This window comes from Entelurus aequoreus, linkage group LG03 (genome assembly GCF_033978785.1).
Source record: "Entelurus aequoreus isolate RoL-2023_Sb linkage group LG03, RoL_Eaeq_v1.1, whole genome shotgun sequence".
Taxonomy (NCBI): domain Eukaryota; kingdom Metazoa; phylum Chordata; class Actinopteri; order Syngnathiformes; family Syngnathidae; genus Entelurus; species Entelurus aequoreus.
This window is the reverse complement of record NC_084733.1, coordinates 77,835,781-77,850,464: the sequence shown is the minus strand read 5'-3', so window position 1 is coordinate 77,850,464 and position 14,684 is coordinate 77,835,781. Positions and strand designations below refer to the sequence as shown.

At 38.7% G+C, this 14,684-nt stretch overlaps 1 protein-coding gene across 1 annotated transcript in view; it reads right to left on the bottom strand.

Moving 5' to 3' along the window:
- Nucleotides 1–14,684, bottom strand: part of pik3c2a (phosphatidylinositol-4-phosphate 3-kinase, catalytic subunit type 2 alpha) — a 77,067-nt gene that overhangs the window by 41,730 nt on the left and 20,653 nt on the right. The window contains exons 3-4 of the mRNA XM_062042808.1: nt 3,792–3,889; nt 2,157–2,317 (exon numbers count right to left, since the gene is read on the bottom strand). Of these exons, the coding sequence (XP_061898792.1) occupies nt 2,157–2,317; nt 3,792–3,889 (259 nt within the window). The remainder of the gene's footprint in view (nt 1–2,156; nt 2,318–3,791; nt 3,890–14,684) is intronic.

Here is a 14,684-nt window from a genome sequence, read left to right as displayed (position 1 = left end):
TACGCAGCAGCGGCTTCCAAACATTTGATCGCTTGCCCGTACGTGCATGCCGCTATGTGCATGTCACGTACGTAACTTTGGGGACTTTGGGGAAACATATGAACTGTATAAACTTTGGGGATGTGAACGGTACTTTGGGCTGTGGGATTGAGTGTGTTGTGCAGGTGTTTGAGTTGTCTTGGCGGGTTATATGGACGGGAGGGGGGAGTTGTTTGTTATGCAGGATTAATTTGTGGCATATTACATTTAAGCCTGGTTGTGTTGTGGCTAATAGTATATATATGTCTTGTGTTTACTTACTGTTTTAATCATTCCCAGCTAAATATCAGATCCCACCCATGACTCCTTAATTTGCCTAGTGGCAGAGACACCCGGAGAACTTGGGTGCGTTTGTTACATGTTGTTTGGATGTTTTACATAGTTTTGGATGATACCACAAATTTGGGTATGGATCCAATACAAAGTAGATACAGAGTCATACATTGGTCATATTTAAAGTCCTCATGTGTCCAGGGATGTATTTCCTGACTTTATAAACATAACAAAGTTTTAAAAGTGTAAAAAAGATTTTGTGACGATAAAAAATATTTATGTAATCATAGTAGTATCGACTAGATATGCTCTTGTACTTGGTATCGTTACAGTGGATGTCAGGTGGAGATCCACCCATTGCATTTGTTTACATTCAGGAGAGCCAGCTTGCTGTTAGCGGTAAGCTATTCTATCCTCCTACGGTGTGTAGTGAAGCATGTTTAGCTATTCCTGGTCCTGCAGGGATGATACTTGTAAGAAACTCACTTTATTTGTCGCCAGGGAGGCGAGGATTAGTGATTTAGAAGTAGCTAAAACACTGCCGACTGCGGACTTACGTTAGCCACTAGCTAGCTATCCATGTTTTAAAGCACCTCTTGCTGAGCGGCGTTTCAGTGTTACAGCTTCACCTTTATCGTTAGTTTTTAAGCCAAAATGCGCCAATCCTCCCTTTTCTGTCTACTACTTTCTGTCTGCTTGTAAGTACTTTATTTCGAGCCAATACAACCCAAATAAAACATTCCACATTTACACCTTGTTCTTAAATTGAATACACGAAAAATAAATGTTCTTTGCTACTGTTCAGCCTGAAAAGGAGTAAGAAGAAAAACTTGTAAATTCCCACCCCATGGTCATTTCCCCTTAAATGGTTACAATGGTACACAAACAACGGCGATCATTTAGATTTCAAAACAAAAACAATGACTGTAATGAATTATACATTGTCGTAGATTCTTGTTTATACATTTCAAAAGTATTTTCTCTAAAGTTTTTTTTGAATTTGTTGAAATATGTACATTCTTTTAACTGCATTCCTAATTTATTCCAGAGTTTTACACCCTGCAGAGAGAGACAAAAACATTTTCCCGGTTGCTCTTAACTCTTATGATCTTAAAGTTTGATATTCCACGCAAGGTATATTCTCCATCCCTTTTTGTAAATAGCTTTTTGAGGGAGCTGGTTATTTCTAGCCCTGTACACAATTTGTAGTGTTAAGAATTCCACAATATTCTTAAATTTCAACAACCCAGATTCTGCAAAAAAATAAGATGATAGAGGGAAAGATGAATGCAGCAATGTACTGAGACATCCTGGATGAAAACCAACACTTAACCTCCAACCAGATGGAGCTTTAGAGGTGCTGCAAAGAGGGATGGGCAAAACTGCCCAAAAATAGGTGTGCCAAGCTTGTGGTATCGTATTAAAAATACTTGAGGCTGTAACTGCTGCCTAAGGTGCATCAACAAATTGCTCAAAAAGGTTAATTATGTCTTCCTATTCATATACTTTTCAAATTTTTTTGTAATAAGACAATATTTTCGGTATATTAGATGGAATTTTTACCATCTAATACACTGAAAATATTGTTTGATTACAAGAAAAATTTAAAAGTGCATCAACAAAGTATTGAGCAAAAGCTATGAATACTTATGTACATGTGATATTTGAGGTTTTTTAATTTATAATACATTTGCAAAAATGTCTGTTTTTTTCTGTCAATATGGGGTGCTGAGTGTACATCAATGAGAAATAAAAGGGGTCTGAATACTTTCCGTAACCCACTATAAAGACCTCGCAGACATAACATCTGCTCTATGGGCTACACCATAATCAACACTCCTTACCATCACAGGTGAAGGTAACAGGCTGCTGAGAGTCGGAGATTTCAATGGACACCTTCACGGAGCAGCTGGTGTCCCCTCCGGCGTCCCTCTGGGCGATGACGGGGCTGAAGACGTAGCCGGGGTTGGTGGCCATGTCGCCGTGAGGGAATTTGGAGCGCAGGCTGCAAGAAGATTCATGCAGCGGTCAGGACGCACATTCATGTTTTATTGCCACCTGTAGCAGATAGTGCATTAGAGCCTTGTTATCTGCGGGGGCTTCGTCCCAAAAGCCCAAGCGAATGGTGAAAAACGTGACGAATGGACGCACGCACAAAAAGCAAAAAAAATTAGGGGTGTGAATCTTTGGGCACCTAACGATTCGATCCGATTCCGATTCAGAATTGATTCTCCATTCAATACAGTTCTCCATCCAACTATTTAATATAATAATTATAATGAAACGTTTTCAAAACATGTTACAGGTGAGAAAAGCTCATTTTGTTTGCATGGAGATGGCCTAAGGACATCTTTTTAAAAAATAATTCTTATAAAAAATAATTAATATATTTGTTTTCTAAAATCGATTTTTGAAAATTATGAATCGATTTAGAATCAGGATGAATAAGAATTGCAATTTAAATGTGAATTGATTATTTAGTGCACCCCTACTAAAAATGCCTATTTTTGATACTCTGTCTAAACCACAATAATGTGCCTCTCACCTACTTACATTACATTTGGTTTTACATTAAAGGGGAACTGCACTTTTTTGGAATTTTGCTTATCGTTCACAATCATTATGAAAGACGGATGGATTTTTGTAAAATTAATACATTGTAACTATTAAATAAACATAAATAAAAGTCAGCTTATAGCGGAGCCAATGTGAGCTCCACTATTCCGCCCATAAAATCAGATAAATAACCATTCAAAAATACCGCCAACAATACTCCATTTACATATCGTGACTTGATTATTAACCAAGTATTAGTTATACTGTTATTATAAGCGCTAACGCAGAAAAAAATATTTATAGCGGCGCCGTGATCACGACCGTGTGTGCCTATGTTTACATCATTGAGTGGTCTGCTGTTTCCTCGCTTCCCTGCTCCTTGGAAGTTTATTGTAGATCATGCCTTTCACCTGGAAAGTAGATGGCTGAGGATATAACACAACAAGATGGTACACTTTGACAGCCATTTAGGACCTGGAACTGATGAGAATGACACGAAAAGACGCTTGGTCCCCCCCGCATCGCCCTCCGTTTCTTTGCAAGGATGATGAGACATTTTTCATCTAAATGGGAATATATGAACATCCTAGCAGTCGGCATCCTAATGACAGCAGACATTGTACAGTAGGTGATGTTGTATTATGTTTGTTGGCTCTCATGAAGTCTGCAATGAGTAATAATCAGTGATGAAGAAAAAAAAAGCATGTATATAAAACATTAATTAGAGTTGTTTGGACCACAGCTTGCATAGGCTCTATTGTAAGCGGACTTTTGATCTGTGTAAAGCAAAGTGTTTGATACAACTCTTGCAGTCTTGTTTATTTGTATTTTTTGTGTGTCCCTAATCTCTTGTAATTTTCTGATGCGGGCCATGTTTAATTATATTTTTGGAGTAAGCCTGGGGGCAATAAAACCGGTGATACCTTGTTATATCTTTGCAGAAGGAAACCACTTCCAGGTTCTGAGCGTCTTCTTCTTCCAGGGCGGCATTCTTTACCAGACCTTTTCCTTTCCCCTTGTCCTGTCAGAGACACAAACACACACACGTTGAAGGAACTTTTGCACACATTGTATGCAATAAGCACTTTATCAGCCTCACATGAGCTCGCCATCCTATAGCTGGGTTGGATATGACATCATATCCTTTTTACTTCTGCACGGCTAAATTCATAAGATGGTTAAGCAGCTTGAGCGTAACATTAAAACAGGTGAGAGTGAGTGTAGAGTTTGAGCAGAAAATGCCGTATTGCTGTTTTGTTCTTAGAGTGTTCCAATCGTTCAAATTCAGAGATAGGAAAGAGCTTTCATAGAGTCCCGAAAGAAGTGGTTTATAAAGGTAATAAAGTCATGGAAAAACGAAAGTGCGTCGAAGGAAATGGCCCCTAAAAATATCACTTTCATTATCTTGTGGAATACAATCGGACCATGCTCGTGTCTGCAGTGATCACTTTGTAAAATTTTTGTTTGAACATTTGATTTGTTTGAGAAACTTTCTGTGATGCAATGGAGTTTATTCTCTACTATATTAGTAGTGTTTAAGAGCAGAACTAAACGTAAAAAAGGACAAGAGATCGGATTATTTTGATTTCTTTTGTGGTTGCTATGCCTAAATATAACTATGAAAACCTGCTTGTGCAAATAAACTAAAGTCATGTTAAGTCCTAGTAATAAATATTTTAATTGTTGGTCCAATCCACTGTATTTTCTTTCTCTACTTTCATAACAGAAACTAAAAGCTTAGTTTTTGTTGTGCATGTAAGCAAAGTGCTTTTTTCGACACGGATGACCACATTATAGCGTCTTTGGTGATATTTGTTAGCATGAAGAAAATATCCTTAATAGTATTAATAAACTAGATGAATAAATCTCTGGTAGACTCAACAGCATATACTCTATCTTGATATCGCTAGCAAACATTGCTGAACAACAGGGACATCTATAGCCAAATAATGACAAAATATGAACTTTACACCCTAAAAACAACTGCAGACATGAATTGCAGATGAGACTAAAATTGTAGCAGGAAATCAACTGCAAACAAACATGTCCCTTTTCTCATTAGCGTCACGATCACAGCAGCACTGCACTCGTTATGTCAATCCAATACGTTACTTAGCGATGCACGAATAAGTCCAACTTTGTCTTTCACGGATTAATGTTTAATTTGTGGACCTCTCAGATGTAAAGACATTATGTTTTCTTCTCTTAATCCTTGTGAGTGTCAAATGAAGTGCGAGCAGTAACGTCTTGGTGATGATAAATGGTTTAAATATTTTACAAATATATTTTTCTTAAGAGTGCAAAAATCCAATCCATCCCATTTAACCTATTTTTCTCATTTGTCTATAAATCTTTTAAAATGCGCCCAAATCTGCACTGATTCAGGTAAATAAACAGTAGCCTAATGGGGCTCTCGACCATCGCCTGAGACCCGTAAATCTGCGGATGTGCCTCGAGGTCATGTCATTGCAACCCAGCTATTCATCTTAAGATTTATGTTTGTTTTAGTAGCGGGGAATAAAGCGGTTTATCCCCAGCACACGTCAAGAATTAACACGTCCTCTTCCGGGAGCTCACAGTAACACGTGCTTTTTACACGACTGTCTGACTGGAGGAATGCGCTTCCCTTGGCACAGGAAATGCTGGAGCAAAGAGGCCACGCCCCCTCTAGCGCCTGGCGTTTCGGCGCTCTGCAAAAGTGCTCAGTCACGGCATTGGGAGTGTGTGACTCTGACATCACTCCCGGCGAGGGTGGGAGACGGGGAGGAGATGGGTCTGGTGAAATGTTTGGAATGTGGATGTCATAGTCCCATTGGAGACGTCTGAGGGTTTGAACACACAAACCACTTGTTGACCCAGAGTGTCACAATCAAACAGGAAAGCAACAAAAAGACTTCCTGAAAAGGCTGACTGTCAGGTCACACAGTTCAGATTGACCACTGGTGATCACGCAGGCCACAGGAAAAGCTTGCATTGCAAAGTTGCCAAAAATATATTTTTTTTTCTTTGCTAAAAAAGCTTTGTGTTGTTACTTTAGAGTATCTTAACTACAGAGTCGAAGCACAGCCCCCCAGGCTGTGCTTCGTGACAACCATGCACATCGAAGCTGAGCGCGTGATAGCAACTCTTTGAGCAACCACAACAACTATTTAGCGTCGGGAGCACACAAAGTGATTAAATAGAGATGGGGAGTGTAAACTCGGGCTGGGAAATAAAATAACAAATATCAGCATAGACATGTAATCAAAATTACTGTATTTTATGGGCTATAAGTCGCTACTTTTTTCCTACGCTTTGAAGCCTGCGGCTTATAAAACCGTGTGGCTCATTGATAGATTTTTATTCGCTAACGGCCATAGTGTTTTGTATTCAACAAAGAATTTTTATAAAAACACCTGTGGAGACACTAAAAAGTTGTTTGTGCTATGGAGCCATCTTTTGGACAAATTCGCTCACTGCAGGTGCTGCGAGTTGTTATTTTCTTTTGTTTAGTGCCTTGAACCAGAAGCACAAGTGCCGTTCCGTCTACGTTTCTACTCGTATGGTCTCTTCATTGATCACTCCAAGCAACATTTTACAATATAACTAAAACAATTCATATTCACATGTTTGACAGTATTGTTTTAATGCATATTTGTATGTGCTACTGTAGGGTAATAAAGCTAGCGTCCTTAGCATTAGCTAATATGCTAACACATTTACAAGCGTCTTTGTTAGTATTATTAACTTACAATGGCATTCTTTTTGTATTGTTTCAGTTTCACAATTTCCACAGTAAATTCACCAAAATGTCACTGTGGAGTTATTGAGTCTGTTTAGCTGATTAGCTTGACAACGACTTCCATTTTGTTTGATCAGCTGTTTTACTGCCGTGTTACAGGCAAAGTTTGGAAACAGTTACATATGAAAAGAAATCTTCACAAAATCCTTCAGTGAAAATAACTAATTTCACAACGTTTATATCTGTGGCTTATGTCCGGTGCGGCTAATATATGGAAACATTTTGTTTTTTTTGTTTGTGGGTGCGGCTTATATTCTGGTGCACTCTTAGTCAGGAAATTTGTTCAATAAAACGTTAGATTTTTTTTTTATGTCGGAAAAAAAGGGAAGTTGCAACGCAAGGTTGGTTGCATGAACTGAGGCACTCTCTCTCTGACAACCGAGCAACACAGGAAGTGATCACTGATCAGTGGGAGTGACACACTAACAGCCAATCAGGTAACAGTATCAACTATCAGGTTTGGTGTGGTTGCAACATCTTGTTGTCTCGCAGTTTATTCTTTGCATGAAGTGGGAAGAGAAACTGAAAATGAGTGCTGCACAAAGCAAAGAAATTGTGGATAAAAGAGAAAAAGTCACCTCACCAGTATGGCAGATTTTTTTTGTAAAACGGACCATAGTAAGACCAATGTGGTCTGTAAATGATGCAAGGCACTCGTCCCTATCAAGACCGGTAATACCACATCACCTTAGCCGCGCTCGCCCTTTAGAGCACAGCTGTCACTTCCTGGCACTAAACCTGCAGAAAATAGTTATCAGGTTTCTTTATATTTTCACAATATTGCACTATTTTCTTACACTTTATTAAACATTTCTTACACATTCCCTATTTTTGCACTTTCATTTTAAGAGCTTATTGTTAAGCGTTCAATGTGATTTTAAAATGTTGTTTACATTGAGTGTTTTCCATGCTTGTGTTGACATTTATTTTCCTTTCTTTCGTCGAAGCGGAGGGGATTATATATATACATATATATATATATATGCACACGCCTGCGCACACTATAGAAAATATATCAAAACAAAAAATTTTTTTTTTTCTTCATCTTTTTCCATTTTCACACATCTCTGAAAGAGGTCCAAGAAGCCACTAGGGCGGAGCTAAAGCCGCGGGTTGCTGACCGCCGGCCTAACTTCACGTATTGCTTCAGAGGAGTGTAACAGCAGCCAGCCATGTTGACTATCAAATGCCGTTAGTCAGCACGCTCGCCTCTTGTGCGGACGACCGCGGTTCAAGTGCGAAACGGAAATGGCGGGGACCTAACCGCAAGGGGTTACAAGAGTATGTTATGCATCATGCAAATATGAATCTCGGCAAAGGTGCAGGTGTAAAAATAAGTGAGCATCATTTCTAGGTTTTTTGGGAAATCTTTACGCCACATGAGGCCGGGAGCTGACCTGACGTACACTCAGACGACGGTGGGGGGTTTTGACCTCGAACCACCTGCGTCTCCCAGCTAATGGGGCCAAAAGTCAACAATTGTTACAATTTCATACTCAGAAAACCAAACACATACACAGGGACAGACTACAATAAGACAGATCTATCTTTGTTTGGAGCTCATGTGATTCCTGTATTGACTAAGGCCTTCTCTCAGTTTCATCAGTGTGATAATCAGTGCCGCTGGTCTATTGATTGAAACATTGGTGGCTTGTATTGTACAAATAATGGACTTGTGGCGAGCTCTGCAATATACATCAGAGTAAGCAGTGACGGTGGCAACAAATCAAATTCCTCTTTCGATCGGGAAGTGACTGGCGACTACAACCACTTCCTGCCGCGCACTAAAATCCCTCGCTGTGTCTCAGTTGGCGCATTTCTCTACTATTTTCAGTGCATACTCTAAGTGCGTTCAAACTGACTTGAGTGCCCTCTCTGCATTCAACATCTTAAAAAGTAGTGAACAGAACAATAAGGTAAAAAAAAAACATATGTGCAGAAGACAGACAAAATGAGAAGAAAAAAAATCCAATCTCACGAGTCGTCTCCATCTTGGCTACATAGTGAAAGGGGAGCTACCAAAGACATATACACTAGACCCGGGGTGCCCAAATGTTTTGCCTCCAACGGCCAAAGTGAAAATGTGCAGATTGTCCGCCGGCCAAACAGCGATTCTTTACCATGCAACAGCACCACCAGTGAAGAATTTAGCCTCATGCCACCATATATAAATAGTTGAGTTGAGTTTGAGTTTGAGTTTATTTCGAACATGCATGCATACAACATGATACATCACAATTTTCAGTTTCTCTATTCAACATGTTCGAAAAGGAGTAGGACGAAGCAGAGCTTATTTAATCCTACCCCTTTTCCTTTACATCGCAGTTGCTAAAACTTTTGTTCACTTCCTGTTCTCAATTTATTCACAATATATATACTCCATAAGTAATAACAATAAATATAAATAAATAATTAATTGTTGAGATGAGTAAGATTATCTTGAAAATGAATGGATACATGAGATAAATACAGAATGGTTCTTCTTCTTTGTACTTTGTAAATACTTTACGTTTGAAGAGTTTTTTGAAGTGGATCATATTAGTACATTGTTTGATTTATTTGCTTAATCCATTCCATAATTTAATTCCACATACTGATATACTGAAGGTCTTAAGTGCTGTACGTGCGTAATTACAAATAGTATTGCGGTACGAATGAATCAAAAACGGTACTATAGTCTGTTTGAAAAGTTTGAGTAGGCGACTGTAGTAAAAAAGTTGGGCCCTGAGGTCAAAGAGGTTAAGAACCCCTGCACTAGAGCAGTGATTCTTAACTAAAGGGCAGAGCCTTATTGTTGGGCTGCGAGCTTCCCCCTAAAGGGCCACCAAAAAATATGTTTTTCAGCTGTGGTCCGTATAGGCCGCAGTGGTACATAGTTGTAATACACTTCTCCACCACTTGTGGCAGTAATGAAAATATCAAACAAACAGAAGAAGTCTGGAGCTCAAATCAGAGAGAAGTTTTTAAGCGCAAAAATTATGACTAAAGTGGCGAAGCTGTATTTTCATTTGCACTTTAATTTTATTGAAAGATAGATTAAGAAAATATGAAATCATTCATTTATTGAAATATTAATTATCAATCTATTTTATTTCATTATTATTTAGCTCCCTGTGTGTGAGTGTGGACAAGGCAGCGGTGAGTGACAAAGTCGAACGCCAGACTAAATCCGGCATCCAATACAATTAGTAATTGTAAAAAACGGACTTTACAAAACAAAACTTTAAAATAAACTTCAAGTTGTTTTCTTTGTATTGTTTAGTCTAAAAATAAAACAAGTACATTGTGGAAATGTACATATTACAAATAATCCTCTTGGCACAACACTAAGTTAGTTAAAAATTCTGAGGAAAAAATTGGTGCAGTCTCAAAAACTCCATGGAGAACATAATTAACTTAGACTTTGTCTCAGTTTTTTTTACAAAGCCATTAAACTTCAAGCACTTCCTGTTTATGATTCTCATGTTGGCAGTTCACCATTAAAAACGTTTGGAAAGGCAATCGATTGTTTCTTCAAAACGCTGCATTGGTGAAATCCGCAACTGCCACAACACATTCATTTATCATCATTCAAATATTACAATAATAATATAAACAAAACAATTGTCAAAATGACACCATAACCAAAATCAAGGTAACATACTGTATTTTCCGTACTGTACGGCACACTTAAAATCATTATTTTCCCTCAAAACTCGTAAGTGCGCCTTATAACCCAATGTGCCGAATGTAAGGAATAAGTTTGGTTGAGCTTAACCACCTCAAAGCTATTTTATTTGGTACATGGTGTAATCATAAGTGTGACCAGTAGATGGCAGTCAAACATAAGAGATAAGTGAAGGCTGCACTATGACGGCAATATGTCGAAGTAAACACCAACATTTTAAATGTTCCATTGAAAATATAGAACAATACACACAGCACTCAAAAATCTATCACAATGTTTTAGTACAACTTTGGTAAGCTATGAAGCCGCACCGCTTGAAGGATTGTCGACGCATTAAACATACAAGTATTATTATGGTGTGTGTTTAAGGTAAGACATATGTGCCGTTTTGTTTCGCAATATTATGCAAAAGCAACTTTTCTTACCTTCTGGTACCTGCTGATCAGTATTTGGGATCTGCATAAATCCTGAATATTGCACGTGTCCACGGCGACTCTGTAGTCGATAAGCTTCTTCTTTTTCTCTATCTTCTTGTTATGGGACATTCATTCTCAGCTGTTGCCATTTCTAATATTAAGTAGTGTAAAGTTCTTACTTATATCTGTCAATAAACTCGCCATGAAAGCGCTAAAACATACGGGTGTAGTGAGTTTACATTATTCACCCAAGGAACTTTAGTTATTAGAGTTCCGGTCGGACACTTTTTCACGGAACACATTTCCAGTGTTGTTGTTTCCGGATGAGGAGATGCTGCTCCGTTATTGATTTAAGTAAAGTCTGAATGTTATTAAAACAGTTAGCTCCATCTTTGACATGTCTTCCACTCCCGTCCTTGCACACTACACCGCTACAACAAAGATGACGAGGAGAAGACGCTGCTGAAGGTGAGCCACGTAAATAAGACTGCCCACAAAACGGCACATCCGGAAGCGACTGTCAGAAAGCGGCATGAAGATGATCTGTAAAGCATAATCTATGCAACATTTTCACCAAAGAACCACCATTGCATGTTATGTAGACCACAAGGAAGAGTTTTCCATTTAGAAAATAATAATAATAATTAAGCAAGTTGCAAACAGCCCCTTTAACTATTGAACAATTGAGAAATAACGGAGGAAAAGCAGGCAGATATCTTGTGTACTGATAAATGTTGGTGCTAATGCTCCATAGAGTGGTTGCAATTCCCCCATTAAAAAAAGAGAGAAGAAGCGTGGGAATATTGTGATCGTCATTTCCGGTCAGCACAGTAATACTTTTGGAACAGCACTACATTGTCAACTCAGGACCTTAGTACACGCTGTGGACACATTGTACCAACGGAAGTATTCCATTGGCATGGTCTCTCAAAACAAATTTACAAACAGAAGACAATTACGCAACTACTACATCTTCGCAGAGTCTGGTCAGCTGTTTAACAATTATTTCCGGTTCTGTGCTGGTAAACAAGGTCAAAGTTCAGGAGATGGCTGACTGGAATCTGTGCCACATCACCTGACAGCGCACTTTGTCTGCTGAGTTTGCTGCCGCATACTTAAGGTGCAATTAGAGCGTGAAATAAAACATCCACTCACTGAATGGCAGCACACAGTCAGGTAACTGTGCCAGAGCGGGTGAAAATCAGCTTGCACGGGGGAGACGAGGGCAGGCACGGACTTGCTCAGTCTGCCAACGCAAAATGCTTTGCTGGGTTTGTGGTATCTTGTTGACAAGCTTCATGGGCCGCGCAGCTTTCTCACAAATCTGGGACGAGGACATAGTGAACTGATCACATGTCCACTTTACTGGACTTCAATGGTTTTGTTGATCATTGTCTGGACGCACCTTTACATACAGCAGGGGACACATCTGGAATGTTGCTGTGCATAAATACGAGGGATGCATGATTCCGCAAAAAGTAAATGACGTGAACCAGGATTTTGTTCCTTAGAATTGAGATTGCTATTTTTCGGGAGGATTTTATCACTTCACATGAGCGCAGGCATACACCATGTTGGGATGAGTACTAATAGAGTACCAATACCTAGTACGTGACAAACAATACGGTACCTAATGGTACCAATTCCAGGTACTTTTTTGTGTGTTGATAAATGTCATTGTTTTTGATAATAACATTTCATTTTCATTGCAACATTTAAAAATTAGCTGATTGTAATATAGGGCTGGGCCGACAAAACGATATCAATATATATTGCGAAATTAACACATAATTGTTATAGAGTTTTCCCTTAAGGTAATTAAATGTGGTTGAAAATAAGGGCTTATTTTGTAGTTGAAAACGAATCAAAGTAATATAGTATATTCTAGCCCATAGAAGAAATCACACAAAGTCAGACGCAATTTTTTACTTTTATGACCAATTTTATGATAAACAATGGCACAATTCCAACAGGTTTTACCTGCCATCAGGGGCGCCGCTAGGGATTTTGGGCCCCATGAAAATAATCTTTACAGGGCCCCCTGTATTATAATTTCATCATCATTAGGGGCCTCTCTGGGCCCCCCTCCATCATGGGCCCCTAGAATCCGTCTCCTTTACCCCCCCTTTTCGGCGCCCCTGCCTGCCATGAAAACAGTAACCATTCAGGCAATACCATTCAGGCACGGACGATGTGTTGGCACATGGGACAAACTGACATCAAATCCAAACCATACGAACATAAAACATTAACACATAACAGTCGTTATAGTATGAATTGATATATGTAGCCTATTATTAGTGCACTATTGACAAGTGATGTACCGAAAACTTGACCACCGAAAAAAAGACTAAGATCTCTGAAAAACCGCGCTGTCGTAACCGGATGTAAACAAAACGCACGTCATTATTTGGATCGAAGTCAGCATGTCTGCGATGTGGACGTGATTGTTATATATATAGTGCAGATATACCTGCGCGGACAGCCATCTTCAAAATGTGCAAATATTAAGAGGACAGTGGCGGCTTTTAAAAAGAGAAAGTCCAACTAGAGCAACAACACCAAGCAAGTGTGACGTCATGCTCGCTTCAGCCTCTTTAGTCAAGGACATCGAGGGACAGAAGTAGAGTCTCTAAACACGACTACGTTCTACAATAACACCAGAAGAAGATGCTAGATTTATTGCTAGTTGTTTTTAATTAAAACAAAGTCATTAAAAATCTGTAAACACTTGAAAATATCTCAACAAAGTACCTTGTACAAAAAGCAACAACAATTAAAAATACATTTTAATACTAGTTCATGAAAACAGATTAGTTTTAAATGTATACATTTGTTTAGCCTTTATAAAGAAAACCATATCATAATGGCAAATTATGCAAACTACTCGATCATAACCTGGTCCCCACCGCCACAGGTTTCTTGGCAGTTTAGGGGAAACCCTGCAATATTAATATAAAATACGTTCAATAAAATATTTGACATAGATGAATAATTTTTGGTCGGAAGAAACCAGAAATATTGAAGCAAGATTCGTTTCATGAACCCAGCAAACAGGAAACAGGAAGTGTCACTGAGCGATGTGAGGGACACGCTTACAGCCAATAACGTAACAGTATCGACTGCCAAGTTTGGTTGCGCCGTCTTTCTGTCTCGCTGTAGATTCTCTGCATGGAGTGAAAGGAGATAGTGTGATGTCTTGATACATCAACTCAATAACACAAACTTTAGTTTTGCTGGTTTTGGTCCTGACTGTGCGGCAACATCCTGAAACTTCCAATGTGTCGCTTTGATGAGTAGCTTCCCAAACTACTCTGGGTAGTGTTCAATAGCTTATACACTACTGCCATCTAGTGTCTGAAATCTGCAACTACCTTCAAATCTACTTTAATTAGCCGGCAACTGGGCGTCACGTCAGGCACAACCCAGGTACCGTAACATGGCACTGTTGGATTTTACGTGAAGCGGTGCCCGGCTAGATTAGGTCAGTGCCGAAACAGTACCAGATTCGGTACCCATTCCTAGTCTCACCCTTCTTTTATTATTTTTATTAATATTATGATTATTATTAACAATGTTCCCATGAGGGTAGTGATTCTGACACTAATCATCTATGAGTGACATCGGCCAATACCAACATAACATGTATTAACTGTAAAATGTTTAATTTATTCATGATGTTCCTATTGACAGTGTAACAATATCAACACATTTTAACTTATTTCCTTATTCCCTTATTTTACATACTATTGTTTGAGCAAAACAAAATCAAAAGTACACAATATCTAAACAAAAACAAAATCTATCTTTTACTGCTCTTTTAAAGCTTTTGGTTTTTGCCATCAAAACCCTCCTGTGTCCAAGCAACAATAAAAAAAATGAAAACATAAATATTGATCTAATCCCTTTAGTATTGATTATATACTGACACTACCTTTGGTATCGACACCAC